The sequence below is a fragment of the Homarus americanus genome, unplaced genomic scaffold, assembly GCF_018991925.1.
Source record: "Homarus americanus isolate GMGI-L3 unplaced genomic scaffold, GMGI_Hamer_2.0 scaffold45299, whole genome shotgun sequence".
NCBI classification, from domain to species: domain Eukaryota; kingdom Metazoa; phylum Arthropoda; class Malacostraca; order Decapoda; family Nephropidae; genus Homarus; species Homarus americanus.
In genome coordinates, this window is record NW_024753650.1 from 615,828 (window position 1) to 636,989 (window position 21,162).

Here is a 21,162-nt window from a genome sequence, read left to right on the forward strand (position 1 = left end):
GTGTGTGTGTGTGTGTGTGTGTGTGTGTGTGTGTGGTGGATGATAATAATGATGATAATAATAATGATGATGATGATGATGATGATGACAGTACCATCTGGACCATTGTTAGGGCTGATGAGAGAATGAGAGAGAGAGAGAGAGAGAGAGAGAGAGAGAGAGAGAGAGAGAACACTTACCACTGTGGGAAGAACATGTAGAGCGTGGGAATATTATCAAGTGCGCCATGAAGAGAACTTATGATCGAACCGTGGGAAAATTAAGGGTTCTGTGGGAAAATTAAAGTTTGTGAAAAAATTGTGTGTTTGCGTGTGTGTTCGCGTACGTAAAACACCATTAAACAAGCCCAATCTAACAACTTCATTAATACCAACAATGACTATTATTCCACGTACAGTAGTTACACCTTGTTCAACACTTCATTAAGGACAGGTGTTGCTAGGGCAGGTATAACACGGACGCCGGCGTTAATTACCACCAAGTAGGCGTCAGTGACTTGCGTATTGCAGGACCTAGCCAGCCAGTCAACCAGCCAGCCAGTCAACCTGCCAGCCAACCAGCCAGCCAGCCAGTCAGCCATCCACCTGTGTAGTGCACCTTATCTTGCCATCATCACCTACCTGTATTAATGAACTATTGTTACCTGACCCACCTGAGTATTGGCTCCTCTTGATGCCTCTTGTGTTGTGTTGTGTTGTAGTGTTTTGTTTACCTCTCTATTGGCTTACTAAACGTTCATATTAACATCATTATTATTGTTTTGCGAACGGAACATAACATCCCATCTATCACGTTCAGTTAAGGTACAAAACAAAACTACAATTCTCGGTGATTCTTACATTCAATTTTACCCATAAGGGATCTAACAGGGTCACTTAACCTAACCCAACCCAACCCAACCCAACCCAACCCAACCCAACCCAACCCAACCCAACCCAACCTAACCTAACCTAACCTACCCTAACCTAACCTAACCTAACCTAACCTAACCTAACCTAACCCAACCCAACCCGACCTAACCTCACCTACAGCATAATGATAGTGGGTCGAGTCTCACTAACAATCTACCTTAACTAGACAATACAGACGAGAGAAAATTACCTTAGGGATGTTCGGGAATCGTGGCCCAAAGGAGGGAATGTGTCGGCAAGTGTTGTTCATGTCTGAGTGAGAAGGACACTTGGGGTACACCTTTTGTCTGAGTGTTTGTTTACATGAGTGTGAGTGAGTGAGTGAGTGAGTGAGTGTGTGTGTGTGTATGTGTGTGTGTGTGTGTGTGTGTGTGTGAGTGAGTGTGTGTGAGTGAGTGAGTGAGTGAGTGTGTGTGTTTCATCAGAGTTTGTTTTCAATTATTTTTACTCATTCTATCATCATCATCATCATCATTACTATTATCATTACTATTATCATCATTTTTATTGTTACAGATACTATGATATAACTCACCTATTCCCAAACAAACTTTCAGATATGGATAATTCACCTGAGCCTCTAATACATTACCTGCTCCTACCTGAGATCTTCAACAAGCACGTCATTTATGTCTAACTCGGAGTAAATATTCACCTGAGCTGGAGTGTGTGTGCATAATTTACAGTCAACTTAACTTCACAAATGACTAAGTTTATCTTGAGCTCTTCCCTCCATAATACAAGTATATTTTATGAATTTAAAAATCTCAAAGTGTCTTCATCATTTACGTTTTATTATTCTTACAAACGACTAATTTGAATTTACTTAAGTCTGGCCAGTAAATATTTGGTAAGGCCTCGGGGGGTTAGGGGTGGGGTCCTCCTGGTGTCCACTTAGTACATTCTACAAAATACCAAGTGTCAACATTATTCACTTTGTACTGATTGTATGAATGTCTCGTGTCTTCATTACTTGTAGTTTATTATTATAAGTATGACTCAAGTAGGACTCATGTGGTGTTCCTCAGGGGTTGTATCTCACCCGGATTCTTCTCCCTATCTTGCCAGGGCGTTATCAAGAGTGACCACCTTGGCAGTGACGGCGCCGGCCAGTAACCAACTCTGCGACTCCTTCAAGGGGTCTCTGGTGAGGCAGCAGGTCCGCTTCTGTAAGGACAACCCGGCCTTCATGGACTCCGTCAAGAGGGGTGCCATCTGGGCCATCGACGAGTGTCAATTCCAGTTCCGGACCCGACGATGGAACTGTTCAACGCTCAACGACGAGGCCATCGCCGCGTTCAAGAAGGCGTTCAAACCCAAGAACTCCCCAGGTAAGAAGCCCCCAACAGGTTAATTACCAAATGCAGTACTGAAACCTCTATTTAACGGACTACATCGAGAGGAAAGTCCGTTATACTCGAGGATTCGTTATATATGAAACCTCCATCTAACGAATTATTCAGATTAAAGTCCGTTATATCGAAGGTTTGTTATATATGAAATCTCCATCTAACGAATTATTGAGATATGAAAGTCCGTTATATCTGAGTGTTCATTAGATGTGACCTCCCCCACCTAACGAACTGCTGTATATAGAGAGAGACGTGACGTAGGTAAGGAAAGACTCGACAACCTGTTACTCCTCAACACGAATGACGTCAACAAAACCAAGATTTACGAACACGTTGTATCATAAACCTGTAGTGAAAATAGCATAAACCCAAACGCGTCCCGTACATGTTAAGAAATACCAACAAGCTAATCACCCTAAAACACCCAACCACCCACAATAAACTACTACTCCCCCCAACTAGCATTTTTATTCTTCCTAGTGAATAGAGACCAACTATTAAACTCAAAAACAACATGCATAAACAAAACAAAAGCACAAAAAATAGCGGGAAAAATTTGGCACGAAAAAAAGGCGCGAAAAAATCACAACATTCCAGGATTGTTTGTTTACATGCACCGTGAGTGTTGTGTTGCCTCGCTAACAGGAAGATAGTTGTTTCTTTGTTGTTGTGTTCACCCCCAGTGCAAACATTATGTATTGCCTAACAGGTGCTTAACACTGGCTTATTTGTAGCTAGTCGGGTGGGTTGGGGGAGGGCTGGGTGGGTTGGAGAAGAGCTTGGTGGGTTGGGGTAAGATTTGGGTGGGTTGGGGAGGAGCTGGGTGGGTTGGGGAAGTGCTGGGTGGGTTGGGGAAGCGCTGGGTGGGTTGACGAGACATACAAAAGTCTTCAAGAAAAATAAAATAGAAGAGAATATCTCTACACATGTGTCCCCATCCAGATACTTATCAGGAGAGGAGAAGAGAGAGGGAAGGGAGAGGAGAGGAAGGAAGCGTGGCGAAAGACGGAGGGGAGAGGCGAAGATAGGGGTGCAAGAAGAAGAAGAAGGAGGAGGAGGAGAGGAGGTAGTCGATCGCAGGCTGTCAAAGAGCTTTGTGCATAAAATTGACACAGCTTAAAAAAGCTCACACACACACACACAGAGGAAGAGAGACAGACACAGAGAGAAAGAGAAAGAAAGGGCATGAGAGAGAAGAAAGAGAAAGACAGACAGCGGGACAGACAAAGAAAGGAAGAGAGGGAGAGACAGAGATACACAGAGAAAAAGAGATAGGAATAGAGACAGATAAAGACAGACAGAGAGAGAGAAAACAAAGACAGACAGACAGACACACACCAAGTTTATCAATATTGTCTCCTCCTCCTGCTGAACAACGTCAAGTATCGTCGACCTGTACGTAAGTGTGGACAGTGAAACCAATTTTAAGTCTGTAGGAAATAACTCAAGTTGATTCTCTTTTGTCTTTCTTCGAGTTTTTTTTTTCTTCTTCTCTACCTGACGAGATGACCTGACCTGACCTGACTTCCGCCTTTGACCACCCAGGGACCATGGTCTTTGTTGCTGGGTAGGGGTCGTCTTATAGGGGACGTCTTTTTACAGCAATCATCTCCAGCTTGTCTCTCGAATGCGTTTCTTAACATCTACGTCTCTCTCACCAGGGCAGCGAGACAGGTGTGAATCCCTCTACCTGATAATATAGACTCGTGGTCGACCATCTGCGTGCGTATGCCCAACACCCGTCTGAAAAATTAATTAACATATTCCTCTGTGTGTGTGTGTGTGTGTGTGTGTGTGTGTGTGTTCTCCTCCACTTTTTCTCTCCTCCTCCTCCTTCTTTAACTCTTCCTTTTTCCTTCCTTTCTCCTCCCCTCTACCAACCCAACCTAACCCAACCCAACCCAACCTAACCTAACCCAACCCAACCTAACCTAACCAACCTAACCCAACAACCACAACAACAACAAACCAACCCAACACAACCAACACAGAACCAAAGCCCACAACACACTCCAATAACAACACACTCCCATCACAACACACTCCATTGAATAACACACTCTATCATAACACAATTTATCACAACAACACACTCCAATAACAACACACTCCCATCACAACACACTCTAACACAATACAAACAGATCTTCCCCCTAAACAACACACCTTACTGTTCATTAACCTCCAAACACCCCGTTAACAACACAACGATCGCCATCATTCACAAACACACAAAAAAATATTTAATAGAAATCCATAAATAAGGTTATCGTAGGAGAATACTTAGATTAGAGTTAGTATTACCAGTGAATCCTAGATATAACGGATTTTTTTCCATATAACGGACTCTCGATATAACATACTTTCTCTCTCCATATAAATCCGTTAAATCGAGGTTTCATACTAACACACCCTCGATAAAACGGACATTCCTCTCAGTCTAGTCCGTTAAATCGAGGTTTTATTGGATATTAGAATCATGGCTTTTATTTTACGATGATCCTATTTTATTCGTGTAAACAAAAGATACAATTAACAGCCAGTCAAAAGAGGTGCTTCACGCCCTTGTTCTACTGTGTATTAAGACCAGATTGATGTGAGGAGAGAGAGAGAGAGAGAGAGAGAGAGAGAGAGAGAGAATTAACATACTCTACGTTGTTGTATATTGTCAACATTTCCATACAACAAGAGGCAGGTATGTGAGACAACATTTAATATCTTGGAAAGAACGTTGGCCTGCCCAACCCCCCCACACACAACACAGCTGGAGCCTTAATTCAAAATCCTCACAAAGTCGTTCGAAAATATATACGTCAAGATCTAAGACGCACGACGACGCACAACAAGACGTACGTACACACCCAAGATGTACTACACCAAGACGTTCGTGAACCTGTACAGTGGAGTTCAATAACTCCCCGCCACAAGGTACATTAGTTACCGCACATGACCTGTACTGTTAATGAAGGGGGTGGGAGGGGGCACTGGGAGGAGGGGCACTGGGAGGGGAGGGGCGCTGGGAGGGGAGGGCGCTGGGAGGAGGGGCGCTGGGAGGGAGGGGGGCGCTGGGGGGAGGGGGCTGGGGGTAGGAGGGAGTGCTGGGAGGGAGGGGGCTGGGAGGGGAGGAGAGGGGAGGAAGGAGGAAAGGTGTTAGGCTGGTGCTGAAGGAGGTGGGAAGAAGAAGTGCTGAAGAAGTGAGGAGCTGATTGAGAGGAGGGGGTGATGCAGGAGTTGGAGGAGATGGAAGAGGAGGGTAGAGGGACTAGGGGATGGGAGGAGGAAAGGAAGGGGTAGAGGGATTAGTGGAGAGGGGGGGGGAAGACTACCATTTAAACGACCCAGCTTTAAAGGACACTAGAGAGAATTTTTCTACCTTGGCACGTACTAATCAACCTGATACTGTGACCATCTCGGGGTAACAGAAGGAAGGAAGGAAGGAAGGAAGGAAGGAAGGAAGGAAGGAAGGAAGGAAGGAAGGGAGGGAGGAGGAGGGAGGAGGGAGGGAGGAGGAGGGAGGAGGAGGGGAGGGAGGGAGGGAGGGAGGAGGAGGAGGGAGGGAGGGAGGGAGGGAAGGAAGGAAGGAGGGAAAGAAGGAAGGAAGGAGGAGGATGGGAGGGAGGGAGGGGGGAGGGAGGGAGGGAGGGAGGAGGAGGAAAGGAAGGAAGGAGGGAGGGAGGAAAGAAGGAGAGATGGGAGGGATGGGAAGGAGGAGGGATGGGAAGGAAGGAGGGAGGAGGGAGAGAAGGAGGGAGGGAGGGAGAGAGGGTGCTGATGTGACCAAGTGATACAGCCCCCCAAGTATCTTTACCTTTAGAGTCAATCCGGTTGGTGTTTTTGTGAGTAGTGTTCGTCGTCCACTGGTTTTGGAACATATGTACAGTAAACCTTCTCAATACCGGACTTTTCAATAAATTAATGGGTACAGTAAACCCTCTCAATAGCTGACTTCTCAATAAAGGAATTAATGCAATAAGTCCTCTCAATTCCGGATTTTTCAATAAATTAATGGATACAGTAAACCCTCTCGATAGCTGACTTCTCAATAACGGAATGAATGCAATAAGTCCTCTCAATACCGGACTTTTCAATATAGTAATGGATACAGTAAACCCTCCCAATACCTTAATTCTCAATAAAGTACAGGTAAACCCTCCCAATATTAACTTCTCAATAACGGAATCCTCCCAATAACGAACATGGCTTGCAAGAATTAGTCCGGTATTAGGAGGTGTTTACTTTTTCCTACCAAGAACTTACAAAAACTTCAAAATGGCCAGAAATTTGAGTTTTATTCCTTCAAATATTAATGTTATTTATACACTGTTACCGGTATAGGGAGGGAACAGGCGGACCAACATAGCACGATGCACATCCGCCCACGCCAGCCAGCCTCCCTCTCCCCTCACCTTCCTGGCGTGGTCAACAGTGTGCAGGTCTGGCCATAGTGTAAACAAAGGCTTATAACAACTTAACCAAGAAGGGTCAAAGGTTAAGGGGAAAAAGAGGGGAGCAGGAAGAAGAGAGAGAGAGGAGAGAGAGAGAGACTTCCTCTACGGACGTCCCCCTTCTTCACCTTCTCCTCCCCCTCTACCATCCTCCCTCTCGGACTAGCCACAAGACGGTAACTGAAGTAAAAATGTGTGTGTGTGTGTGAGACTTTAAGTGAGGGAGGGGGAGAGAGTGGTGAAGGAAGGGAGAGAGTCAGAGGTGAAGGGAGAGACGAGTAAAGGAGGGAGGAGTAAACCCGCCTGGAGAGGGACAAGTTCTCCCTCAATACACTCCTCCCCTCCCTCACCCCTCCGCCCCCCTCTCCCTCACCTTCTCCCTCTGTTTCTCCAAGCCCTCTTTCTACCTTCTCTCCCATCATTTTCTCATCATCCGTCTCCTCCACTTCCTCTCCCCACCATTCCACTTTCCCTCTTCTCCTCTCCCTCTTTCTACCCACCCCCTCTCTCCTACCTACTATTCCTCTCTCCCCCACCCCTACCTCCTCCCCCAAAACACACTCTCCCTCTCCCCCACTCCCTCCCCCACTCTCCACCACAATGCTCCAGGTCCAGGATTGAGTAGTAAACATAGCTCTCTCTCTCATACTTAAACGAATAGAACAACAACAACAACTATTCAAAGCTGCGTTAGTGTGGGGTTCTGGCCTTACTTCCCACCCCCTTCTCCCCTACCCTTTCCCTCCCCTACTTTCCTCCACTACCACCCTTACCCTCCAACCCCCCACATCCCTAACTATAACCAAAATCTCAAGTTAATTACCCAACTATAGGTCATTACTGGCTTGATAATGACCCCAGAACAAGCAACCACTACCTTGACTTGCTCGTAAAGTCTTAATAACCCATTTGGAGGTCTTCATTATCTAGTAATTAGCGGCTAATTACCCTTCTCCCGTGTACAGCCCCTCACACACACTCACTTAATTAACATGATAAATTACGATTAACAAGGAAAGTGTATTGTCTTAATATAAGTAATTAACTTCTGATTACAACTAACTACTCAATCTAACTAATTTATAAATAATAATAATAATAATAATAATAACAGGAAACTTTTTTCGTCCTTAAAAATAAAAAAAAATAAAAAATATTCGTTCGAGAAAGAATTATATTATACATTTATTTCTTAAGCTGACAGAGAGAGAGAGAGAGAGAGAGAGAGAGAGAGAGAGAGAGAGAGAGAGAGAGAGACCTTCACTGGTCGCTAATCCTCACCTCTTCACACCTTTTAGCTTGACACTAATTAATACTTCAACACCTGTGAAGGAAAATTACTACACAGGTACTGAGTGCACCACGAACTGTCTAACCTCACCCAGTCACTTTACACAGTCACCTCATACAGTCACCTCATACAGTCACCTCACCTGCCTCACACCTACCCTCAAAACTCACACCTGTGGTCCATGTTAATTTACCTGTAGCTATGACAAACTGCAGAGAGAGAGAGAGAGAGAGAGAGAGAGAGAGAGAGAGAGAGAGAGAGAGAGAGGTAAATTGATAAACATTCAGTAAAAATCACCATACAAATTCACAGTGGACCAACATACACTCACACAGACAGCCCAGGTACACGAACAATGGTCAGCAGTAAGTCAAGCCAACACCAAGCTTAGTCGAAGGAAACTATTAAAAGCTTATCTCAGCTTAAGTCGGCCTCGCTAACAACCCTGGAAAGTCACACCAACAGACTATGTTTACCTAGCCAATTAGTGTTACCTGTGTGTACGGGAAGTTTGGCGGGAGGGGGAGGAGGGGGGAGGGGCGGGAGGGGGGGAGGGGAGGGGGCAGGGAGCTTAGAATGTACTGTACTTGTCACGGTCTGTCGTTATTATTGTGTCTCTATTATTACATGTCGTTCTCACTGCCTGTCACCATCATCACCAGTTGTCATCACCATAGCTGTCACCATCACTAGTTTTCATTATTACCAGTTTTCATCATCATACCCGTCACCATCACCACTACCGTTCACCATCATCACCTCCTGTAACCACCACCCCCTGTCACCATCACCACCGCCACACCATCACCACCCACCATCCCGTCACCATCACCACCTCTTCTCACCGCCTCGTCACCATCACCCCGTCACCATCCCGTCACCATCACCACCTCTTCTCACCGCCTCGTCACCATCACCACCCCGTCACGATCACCACCCCTCACCATCACCACCCCTCACCATCACCACCTCACACCAACACACCCAATGTTTACTAACACCATCACACGTCACCTCAACACCTGCCCGACACACGGAAACAACGAACCAATTACGAAATAGATATCTGAAGAGTCACCTGAAGATTAGACACCCCGGCTTATTTAACCCGAGGATTAAACACCATAACGCTAACTTATAGAAACCTGACCTAACCAACATAGTGCTAACCTAACTTAACCTAACTTAATCTAGTACTAACCTAACCTAACCTAACCTCACAGTTACCTAACCTACGCGCCTGTGGGTGTGTGTAAGGCCACTCACAAGACAATGCTATTTTTCACACTTGATTGTAGAGAGAGAGAGAGATGGCGGGTCACCTGTGTGTGTGTGTGTGTGTGTCAGGTATGGTCACGAAGAGCTGTCAGTGTGTGTGTGTATGTCGTGCAGTTCTTTGGCAGGAGGTGAAAGGGTGTGTGTGTGTGGGGGGGGGGGAGAGAGAGAGAGAGAGAAGAATGTCCATCTAAACCTTTAATTTCCTTATAAAAACATCAACAAGAAAAAACAAACATTCCAAACAAGCTTAACTGAATGTAAACAAACAATTCAGAACAAACACACCAACTAAACAATGTAAAACAAACTAAAACGTCTTAGAGAAAAAAAAATTATTTTCATCATCATTCATCATTAAATAACTCATCTGTCGTCATCATTCATCATTAAATAACTCGTCATTTTTCGTTAATATTCACCAGTAAAAGATTAATAGCTCTCCTCTCTCTCTCTCCCTCACACACACATTTCATTCATTGCTCTCTCTCTCTTTCTCTCTCTCTCTCTCTCTCAACAAGCAGTTTCCTCCACTTCAGAGCGTGATGAAGAAAGCAGAGTGTCGACCTACAGCCTGCATCTGTCTGTCTAGCTATCTGTCGGCCTGTCTTGACCTGCAGCCTGTATGTATAGCTGGCATGGGATAAACATTCGCAGTCGACAACAGGAATGTTAAGCCCCGCGAATTTGCAATGATTTAATGTACAATTACGAAGAAGGTCAGGTCAAGTCAGGTAAAGTGAGGAGAGGTCAGGTAAAGTGAGGAGAGGTTAGGTCAAGTCAGGTCAGATTTGCGTAGATTAACTCTCTGGGAATCACGCGACCATTTTCGACACTGAGGACTCACCCCCCCCCTACCCCACAGTATATTGGTAAACAGACGTCAGCTGCGGTGCTCGAGGACTTACTGACGATGAAGTAAGCTTCTGACATCAACTGGGTACTAGACGACACCTTCCTGACGATGTAATACGCTCCTGACGTCAGAATAATACTCGACTCGACTCTCTCTCTCTCTCTCTCTCTCTCTCTCTCTGACAAAGTACACAGTAGGATACTTCAGGACTCATTACTCAGGATCCTCCACCAGCTTGACGCCTCCTGTACACACCACACGTAAACAAACTATACACCGAGTATACACAAACAAGTCAACAAATGGACCTTGGGGGGGGCACACTGGGCCAGTATACGCGTCATTATACTCTTCATACAAGACTCATCATCATCATCATCATCATCATCATCATCATCACGGTGCTGGGCTGAAGTGCCACCATATTGTATAAATAAACAATAAAATACAAACAAAAAATGACATGAAAAATAATATATGCCATAAAACGTAAACAAAAATAAGGTAGAAACAAGTGAGCATCTACTGGCAGCCATATTTAAAACAAGTGAGCATCGCCTGGAAGCCATATTGGAAAGTTTATAAATTAATGACGATTCAGGTATGATAATATGAGGGAGATGGAAGGTTTATTGTGAAGGTGAAGAGTTAAGAGTTTGTGTATAAGGAGGAGAGGAGAGAGGGAAGGAGGAAGGGAGGGAGGGCAGGAAAGGCGGAGAGGAGAGAGGGAGGGCAGGAAAGGAGGGAGGGAGAGGGAAGGAAGAGAGAGGGAGGGAAGGAAGGAAGGAAGGAAGAGAGACAATAGGAGAGGAACATTACGTCATCCCTATCCCAGCTACCTATCCACCATCTCGAGACCGTTGCGCCTATCAACACACACACACACATACGACCCATTTACCCACTTCAAGTAACTATCCATCCGCTCGCCTATATATCCACACACGATCCCCCGTCCTTACCTATAAAACACACCGCTTTCTATTCTTATTTACTATATTCAAACTCTATCCTTATATATCTATCCTTACATGACCTCCCAACCTAACCTAAACGAACTTAACCTAACCTTACCTACCTGTCTACATTCCCCAGCGATCCACACACACACACACACACACACACACACACACACACACACACACACACACACACACACACAGCTAGCCACGACCTACGCCTGACGACACGTGCTCAAGGGCCTGCCTCCTCCCTGGCCCCGGGCAGTGCCTCACTCAGCTGACGCACACACCTCACCTCACCCCTCCCCCCTTCCCTCTCTTCCTCCTCAACAGAGCGAGAAACGTGGAATACACCCTGACAGTTCCAGAATAATACAACACCTAACCTAACCTAACCTAATCAAACATTAACTCCCAACAACGATTAAAGTAACAAAATAAAATCTACGTAAATTTAACTTAATCTACGTAAATTTAACTTCATTTTCTAACAGTCTAAAGAGAAAGAAAGAAAGAAAGAGAGAGGGAGAGAGAGAGAGAGATAATTTACTATGTCTCCTGAGAATCCAAAACGGTGAAAGAATGTAAGTAGGAACGCACGCACCGGCCTCTTCATTCCTGCTTCACTGCCAACTGAAGACTTCCAGGCGGGCGGGCGGGGAGGGAGGAGGGAGGGAGGAGGGAGGGAGGGAGGGAGGGAGGGAGGGGGAGGAGGAGGGAGGAGGAGGGGGAGTGGGGGGGGTAAGGAGGGCGAGGGAGGGAGAGAGAGGTAAGGAAAAGGGGTTAAGGAAGGAAGGAAGGGGTAGGTAATGTGTTTAGGGGGTCACCAGCAACTCCTCCTTGGTTATCATGTTGAAATGGACAGACAGACGGACGGACGGACGGAATGACAGACAGACGGACAACTGCTGTAAATTATCTCTCCCTGATGCTGCTGCTGGGTGGATGATGGTGAAGGTTTGTCCTCGGTGTTGGGCTCTCTCTCACACACAGAGAGAGAGAGAGAGCGAGAGAGAGAGAGAGAGCGAGAGAGAGAGAGAGAGAGAGAGAGAGAGAGAGAGAGAGAGCACCTACCTCTAACAAGCTTGTAAACATAACTAATAAATAACTATGGACAACTTAACCTACTCTATGCATAATTACATCCGACTAATTTATACGCCAAAAAAAAAAACACCTATACCTTCTTACGCACTTAAAAGACCCACTGTTATACGTCTTTGAGCCGCAAAAATAACACCTCTGCTACTAAGTTTCCACCATGGTCACAAAACAGTCAGACAACAGCAATATTTTTTCACAAGGAACACGAAAATAGCGACGTTAAATCATCATAGTATTAGGTTTATGGACCATTAAAATAAATAAATAAATGATAAATAAAAAAAAAAAATAAAATAAATAAAAATAATTAAATAAAAGTAAATAATAAAATAAAAAATAGAGGAAAAAATAAAAAAAATAAAAATCCATTATCGTCATCTGAAAAAAAAACAATAAAATGGGTTGCAGTGAAAAAATCAAAACACGACTCTTACCTTACCTTCACCTGTCTGACGTCTGTAAACCTAACACCTGCAGGTATACAACACTTTACTTACCTTGTACTGATGTCTGGACCTGTAAATAAACATACACCATTGTTAGATACAAAAATCAGAATGACAAAGTGAACACCATACTGCATCCTTAACTCTTCTATACACAATACCTGCATGTTTAGGGCGATCAGTCCACACCTGCCCCCCCCCCCCCCCTCCCCCATCCATAGACAGACACACACACAAATATCATCTGAAGAGTAAAAAAATTGTCATCTGCCTCGAAGTGTGAGATTTTTATATATATATTTTTTTTTTCAGCCTGTGATATTTTGTTTGCAATTTATACTTTAAAAGGTTTATTCCCATCATCTAGTGCAAAAGTCCTGAGCACACCTGTTTGTTTACCCCCCCAGCTCAGGTGTTGGTGAGCAGAGGATGATGCATAGAGAGAGTCACGTAAAACCTCTAATTAACGGATATATATGGAGAGGAGATTCCGGTATCTCTAAGGCCCCGTTAGATATAAACGCTCCATCTAACGAACTATATAGAGATTACAGTCCATTATATATCAGGTCCTTTAGATGTGGAACCAACGCCCCTTCCATCCCCCCATCTAACGGATTATATATAGAGAGAAGTCCGTTATATGGAGGTTTCACTGTATAACCACATCTCACAACACCACCAGACCAAACCTACTTAACCAATTACGAGAAGCTTAATAATGAGTGTTTCCCCCCCCCCCTCCCCAGAACAAGCGGTGATGAGCAACAAAACAGAGCGAGCAGTCCCCGTCACCGCCCTGCCAGAAGTGAGGGAGGAACGACACCCACCGCCTAGTAACTACCAGAACACCTCCCCGGACTTGCCCTCCTACCCTCACCAACGCAGAGGAAGAAAGTCACGCAAAAAATCCAACAGGAAGAGGTCAAAAAGCGGGGAAGGCATCGTCGGCCCTTACCCAATAGTGCCACAAGGTTAGTGTCACTCGGGGTCATCCTGGGTCATCTTGGTGTCATCCTGAGTCAGTCTAACGTATTATGAAGAAGAAAAAAGGTCAACAGAGACAGTCAGATTTCTATGGTCATCTTTTAGGTCGCCCTGCAGTGCCACTTAATTCCCAGAAGGTGAGTGGTATACGTCAGGAGGGTCACTTGAAGGTCATCCTATTGCCAGTCCAGATTGACCTTCAAGTCAGGGTCACGCGAAGTCATTTAATAATTAATTCATATTAAGGCTACATAATCTGAATTGTTAATGAACCAAGTTAAGTTAGTCACTGTTTGTATACAATTACTAGAGCCATAATGTCAATGTTACTCAATAGATGGCGGTCATGCTTGTAATAACAATGACCAACACACACACACACACACACACACACACACACAGGTTTAAGTTAAGTAGCCTTTTTATAATTACACCACATCACCTGTACATTAACCCCCCAGTATATTTCACCTGTAAGCACCTAAAGCTACCTGCAGGGGGGTAGGTTAGGTAAGGTAAATACGAGACAGTATCTATGAAGAACGATGACCGCTGTAACCCCACTTGACCCCACTTGGAGCTCTGAGGTATATTGATGACCTTTAAATGAACTATTACTTATGGAGATTAAGTGAAGATAAATCACCACAAATCCTATACTACAACTGACTAAAGATGTAGTTAAGGTAGGCATTAGTCAGTGGAATAATACGCGGTACTTGTGGAACTAGCCGACGACACGAGTGCTTATTACGGGACTGCTCAGCTATCATTAGTAAACTCCGCTAATAAGGTAAGTAATGATAAGTGATGGTCTGTAATTAATGATTGTGTAATTAAATTTATCAGTAATAAGAGTAGAACCAAATAATTGCTTGTTAGATTTTTTAAACGAGGGTAAACTTTAATAAATATAGAGATCCATGTTCTGTATCGGACCCTATTTAAGGGGAGACTCAAGTAAACGGAATATCACATAGTATTTGTCGAAGCCCCATAAGAAGAAGTACTATATAATAAGCCCAAGCGTCCAGTGTATGGTACGGAGAAGTGATGACGTGTAGGCGTGGTGCACCGTGCAGGTACCCGGGAGGCGGCCTTCGTGCACGCCATCTCCTCGGCAGGCGTGGCCCATGCCATCACCCGCCGCTGCTCGTCGGGGGAGCTGGATGACTGCGGGTGCGACAGGTCGGTGAGGGGCGTCACCCAAAACGGCTTCCAGTGGTCGGGCTGCTCCGACAACATTGCTTACGGCGTCTCCCTCTCTAAAAGGTGGGTGACGGAGGTTGTCTCTTGATACTACTGCAGGTGTACTAGACTCTCTCTCTCTCTCTCTCTCTCTCTCTCTCTCTCTCTCTCTCTCTCTCTCGTGTGGAAGTTTTCTTAGCCAACTCCTCAGAACTAACACTCCTTCAGGCATTAAGGAGCTCCAGTGTGGACCTCATAATAAAAACCAGATTGATCTTACGACTTAACTTGAGAGATTCTATAATTATTAACCTAAGAGAAAAAGAGAGGTGAGTACTGGGTAATTAGCCCCTGTAATTGTCGAATATGCAAATGAGGAGTAACACCATGACCTAGAATGACGTCACCTTCATTAAGTAACAAAAAAAATGTTCCAGACTTTAAGTAATTATCGTCATTTGAGACAATTAATGAGAACAAATTAAGGATCATGTGAAAATTAGTCTCCCTAGATTGTTTCACCTTAAGATTAACCTTACCTTATGCTAACCTAACCTAACCTAACCAACTTCCCCAGGTAGCATTAGTGTTAATTAATCAGGTGAAATAAGTAGGAGGGGGCTAATATTCAGGTGATTCAAATTTAATTACAATATATACATCCCCGAACAGGTAAAATAGCTCTGGCCGAAGTAATTAATTAAAAATAATTAGGTGTAAATTCCTGGATAATAATAATAATCAGAGATAAATTATCAGGCAGGAATATTTAAACTGGCGGGTCTATACTAAATAATGACAACAATTATTATACATTCAAAGGTAATTAAAATATCTCACCTGTGTTTAATAATTCATGTAAGTCATTTAATATATACGAGTGTTTAAATTTCTTACACACACACACACACACACACACACACACACACACACACACACACACACACGCTACTTCTAACACTCATTAATCCAACACAACCAGAAAGAAGCAGCGTATACAAGTTAAGTAGTGTCATTAACCTACACTTAACTCATTATAGTGATGACATAGTAATTACAGTTCCTCTTCCCTGAGACAAACATCTCACGAAGTATCTCTCACACACACACACACACAAACACACACGCGCGTCACCAGGGCATCAACTCGGTTTATAATAGTTTCCCCATCAAAGAGAAAATCCTAACATAGAAAATGGGAGTTTCTGGTTTTGTTTTGATGGCGTCTTTGTGATTGTGTGTTTTGTTTTTAGTTTTGGTTTAGTTATTTGGTTTATTATTTAATTTTTATCTTGAAATATACATGAAAAGATATTAATATAGCTGGGTGTTTTTACTGTACAATTAAAACTGAAAAAATCTAAAATTATTTGAGTTTCACATAACATCTCACCGGCCTACAACACAACACCGATCCCCCACCTATTATAACTCCTGTGTACGACACCTGAGACCTAACGTGACATTAACATAAAAGAATATAATTATGAGGTTAAGAGATACTGCATTTACTAAGTTCACTCCACCGAGATCAATATACATTCCCCTTCACTACTGCATTTACAGGGGATCGTCATAATAAACATTCCACAAATCATTACACTGAGATATATGTTTTAATGGTGTCTTAGTTTGATTCTATAGTTAAGTTTAATATTGTGAGTTTCATTTTGTCGGATATAAACAAACACAGGGCTGCCACACTGCACACAACCAGACGAGCCCCTGTAAACGCGGTAGTGAAGGGGACTGTACATAGAGAGGATGGTGTGTATATTCATCTGCTAGCTTGGCATTTCTTTGGCCAGAATAGAGGTGGTGTGCCCAAGGGGAGGAGACGTCTAGCCTAGCTCCCACACTAAAAAAATATTGTCTCTTGTTTCAGTATGTTAAGGCTGTGTGTATTATATATGATATGTACGAAAATAAAACATAGTAGAGTATATAGATGGGGAGTATTAGGGTCACCTGAAGATTAAACACCCTAGCGCTAATTTAAGCTAACCATATCTTAACCTAACTAACCAAACCTGACTAACTTAACCTAACCTAACCATATCCAACCTAGCATAACCTAACCATATCTAATCCAACCTAGCCTAACTAACCATATCTAACCTAACCTAACCATTTCTAGCCTAACTTATCCCCCCCCCCCAGGTAACGTTAAGGTATTTAATCACCAGATGAAATAAACTGGGGTGTATGTTTAATCTTCAAGTGATCCAAATATTACCATTCTTCTTCTTCTTCTTCTTCTTCTTCTTCTTCTTCTTCTTCTTCTTCTTCTTCTTCTTCTTCTTCTTCTTCTTCTTCTTCTTCTTCTTCTTCTTCTTCTTCTTCTTCTTCTTCTTCTTCTTCTTCTTCTTCTTCTTCTTCTTCTTCTTCTTCTTCTTCTTCTTCTTCTTCTTCTTCTTCTTCTTCTTCTTCTTCTTCTTCTTCTTCTTCTTCTTCTTCTTCTTCTTCTTCTTCTTCTTCTTCTTCTTCTTCTTCTTCTTCTTCTTCTTCTTCTTCTTCTTCTTCTTCTTCTTCTTCTTCTTCTTCCTTCTTCTTCTTCAGCCTTCTTCTTCTTCTTCTTCTTCTTCTTCTTCTTCTTCTTCTTCTTCTTCTTCTTCTTCTTCTTCTTCTCTTCTTCTTCTTCTTCTTCTTCTTCTTCTTCCTTCTTCTTCTTCTTCTTCTTCTTCTTCTTCTTCTTCTTCTTCTTCTTCTTCTTCTTCTTCTTCTTCTTCTTCTTCTTCTTCTTCTTCTTCTTCTTCTTCCTTCTTCTTCTTCTTCTTCTTCTTCTTCTTCTTCTTCTTCTTCTTCTTCTTCTTCTTCTTCTCCTCTCCTCCTCCTCCTCCTCCCTCCTCCTCCTCCTCCTCCTCCTCCTCCTCCTCCTCCTCCTCCTCCTCCTCCTCCTCCTCCTGTGAAGGAAGAGATGCTGTCTTCTAATGACTCTGGGAATGTCTTGAGGCAGTGTGTGTATTGTCCCTATGTTCAGCAGCTTACCTCCACACACACACACACACACACACACACACACAAAAGCTTTCCTCCTTCAATTCTCTCTCTCTCTCTCTAAGGGGTAACTGAGTTATTCCCAATAGGCTTAAACGCCAATGGTGTTGTTCAGTTCTAATAAGACTCAACTGAATCGAGTCATTTGGATTGAGGCCCAGTAGGACTAAGATCAATTAGGAGGAACAAACATTAGTATTGTCCCTTAACTGTCCAATCACCTACCAGCCACCAACCAGTCACCTACCGCTCCACTACCAACCAGTTACCTACCCCTCACCAACCACCCACCTCCTCACCAACCAACCACACCCCTCACCAACCACCCACCCCCCTCACCAACTACCCCCTCACCAAGCACCACCCCCCTCACCAACCACCACCCCTCACCACCCACCCTCCACCACCCCACCCCTCCTCACCAACTCACCAACCCCTCACCCACACCCTCTACCAACCACCCACCCCTCACCAACTACCCCCTCACCAAGCACCCCCTTTTCTCCCCCCAGGTTCGTGGACGCCCGAGACAGGAAGGTGGTGAAGAGGAAGAAGCTGAACAACAACAGGAGGGTCAGCAGCCGAGCCCTCATGAACCTCCACAACAACGAGGCCGGACGTAAGGTAGGTCGACCCTCCCACTGTTGACTGAGGGTGAGGTAGCCCTTACGTATCCTGTATAGCTTCGGGTCAAGAATGTGTTATATTGTCAGTGTCTTGTGAATTTTTTTTGGGGGGGTCAAGATTGTCTTTTTTGCTGTCAGGAACCCCAGGTGACGCTAATTAACCCCAGGTGACTCGTTAATTAACCCAGGTGACTCACTAATTAACCCCCAGGTGACACTAATTAACCCCCAGGTGACCCTAATTAACCCCAGGTAACACTAATTAACCAGAGGTGACACTAAACTCCCAGATGACACTAATTAAACCCCAGGTGACACTAATTAACCCCAGGTAACACTAATTAAACCCCAGGTGATACTAATTAACCCCAGGTGAGAAATCCACCCAGCCACTGGGCCCCTCAGCTAAGACAAAGGCACCACACCTCAAGCAATCACCAAGGTTGTTGACAGCCTGGAACTAATTAACTCACCTGTACTGAATAACTCGTTCCTGTATACCTGTGTAGTGATGAAATATGACGTACTGAGGTATATCACTTTACCTGGTAACACTGAGTCGATGTGTTTGGCCTGAATTACCCAACGTGATTATTTTGTTATTGTAGTATTATGTTATTATGTTCTTAAGGAGAGGTTATTTATTACCTTCTTAAGTTTACCTGAGGGAATATCAACAGGTCTGACTGATTAGCTAATTCCAGACAGGTCGTGTTGATGGTGTGTACCTGTGTAATTACCATGGGATTACCTGTCGAGGGTTACCTGTGTTTGTGAATATTAGGGTTTAACACACACACACACACACACACACACACACACACACACACAGGGTACATATGCTTATTACACGCCTGGCTCCCATCACTACAGTGTATAATCGTACTCAATACATCTGTTTACACACCTCTATCACAACACACTATTTCCTTCCCCAGGACACACACCACCACCACAAACATTACTAATACACACACACACACACACACACACACACACAGTATACCACAGTACACAAACACCACCACCACACTAACATTTTTCCAGTCACATATGTTTGCCCACCACCACACCTACTTTCCCACACAACACATCTTACCTGCTTACACACACACACACACACACACACACACACACACGCGTATATCTCCTGCTTGCTATTCCCGTGTCACCTGTTGCTTAATGAACTCAGATCCAAGTAGGACCTCCACCCACGAATACTAAGCTGGGAACGCTTTAGCTTAGGGGGCATTGGACTCATCCTCAAGCTTTATTATGATTTAAACCGAGCGATCAGAAGGGCAGTAAATGTTCTATTAAATTAGGCGTGGTGATTAATTCTGCGTTGGTTATGGCGAGGCGGTGTTGTTACTTTGGTCTTGTGAGGGGTGGGGGCGGTGTTGGGAGGGGGATCTGAAGGGTGGGGGGCTTGGTGGTGTCTTGTAGAGGTGAGAGGGTCTGGGGTGAGAGGGGGGTCTTGGGTGGGGGTGAGAGGTCTGGGGGTGGGGGGTGTTCCCTGGAGAGGGTAAATATGGTTTTTCTTGATTAGTTTTCATTTGTTTTTCTCTGAATTTATTTTTACTTCTCTTCTTCTTTTCTTCATGGTTCTTAATATTATTTTCTTCTCTCTTCCTTCTTTCTTCTACCTCCTCCGCTTCTTCTTCTTCGTCTTTCTTTTCTTCTTCCTTTCTTTAGTTTGAAATACACCTTCACCACACCTTCACCTCACCTCACCACACCTTCACACCCTCACCTCGCCTCACTTCACCTCACCTAATCTCAACCTCACTTCACCTAATCTCAACCTCACCTCGCCTCACTTCACCTCACCTAATCTCAACCTCACCTCGTCTCACTTCACTTCACCTAATCTCAACTTCACCTCACCTAATCTCAACCTCACCTCACTTCACTTCACCTCAACCTCACCTCACCTCACCTCAACCTCACCTCAACAAATTGCTTCATTAAGCCAAGTATCAATACTATAACAGAGAATAGGACCATAGCTAAACAAGGTCAGACACACACACACACACACACACACACACACACACACACACACACACACACACACAGGTAGCATCCTAAGTAGATCATGTGTGCTTCCCTACTCTGTATGTTTTCAGGAGTAACCAATCTTGTGTATCCTTTTGAGGTTAGGGATTATATCCTACGAGTCCTGTAGGAAGTGTGATGGTAGGATGGGGTTAGATATATCCTACAGAACCAGGAACAATATCCTAGGGTAGGGTAAGTGGTGGATGGAAGGGCAGTATCCTGAAGGTGGAGAGGCAGTATCCTTTGCCCCCCCACCACACACAGACACACAACCCTCGATAACAACATACCGTGCAGGGTGGCTGGTCGGTGACAACATTAGCTCAGGGCAGCTCAAGACGATGGTGTTAAGTTCGTCACACAAAGAGCTGTCACCGCCCTTAGAGTGTGTGTGTGTGTGTGTGTGTGTGTGTGTGTGTGTGTGTGTGTGTGTGTGTTTCACCTCCTGTTCAATATTCTGCGACTAACTTCACCAATTATTCCTGTCTCTCTCTCTCTCTCTCATCCTTCCTTAATTCATATTCTAGTTTGTTGTTTTTATTCCGTTCACGCCCTTCCTCCTCCTCCCCCTTCTCCTTCACCTCCTCCTCCTCCCCTTCCCTCCCCCACCCACGGCCGACTGTAACTCACCTGTACACAAAGTATGGGAAGATGAAGGAGG

At 44.3% G+C, this 21,162-nt stretch overlaps 1 protein-coding gene across 1 annotated transcript in view; it reads left to right on the forward strand.

Moving 5' to 3' along the window:
• The first annotated feature begins 1,983 nt into the window (after positions 1-1,983).
• Positions 1,984-21,162, forward strand: part of LOC121855414 (protein Wnt-4-like) — a 38,501-nt gene continuing 19,322 nt past the window's right edge. The window contains exons 1-4 of the mRNA XM_042350325.1: positions 1,984-2,242; positions 13,392-13,616; positions 14,712-14,901; positions 18,327-18,438. Coding sequence (XP_042206259.1) covers positions 2,101-2,242; positions 13,392-13,616; positions 14,712-14,901; positions 18,327-18,438 — 669 coding nt within the window. The 5' untranslated portion in view covers positions 1,984-2,100. The remainder of the gene's footprint in view (positions 2,243-13,391; positions 13,617-14,711; positions 14,902-18,326; positions 18,439-21,162) is intronic.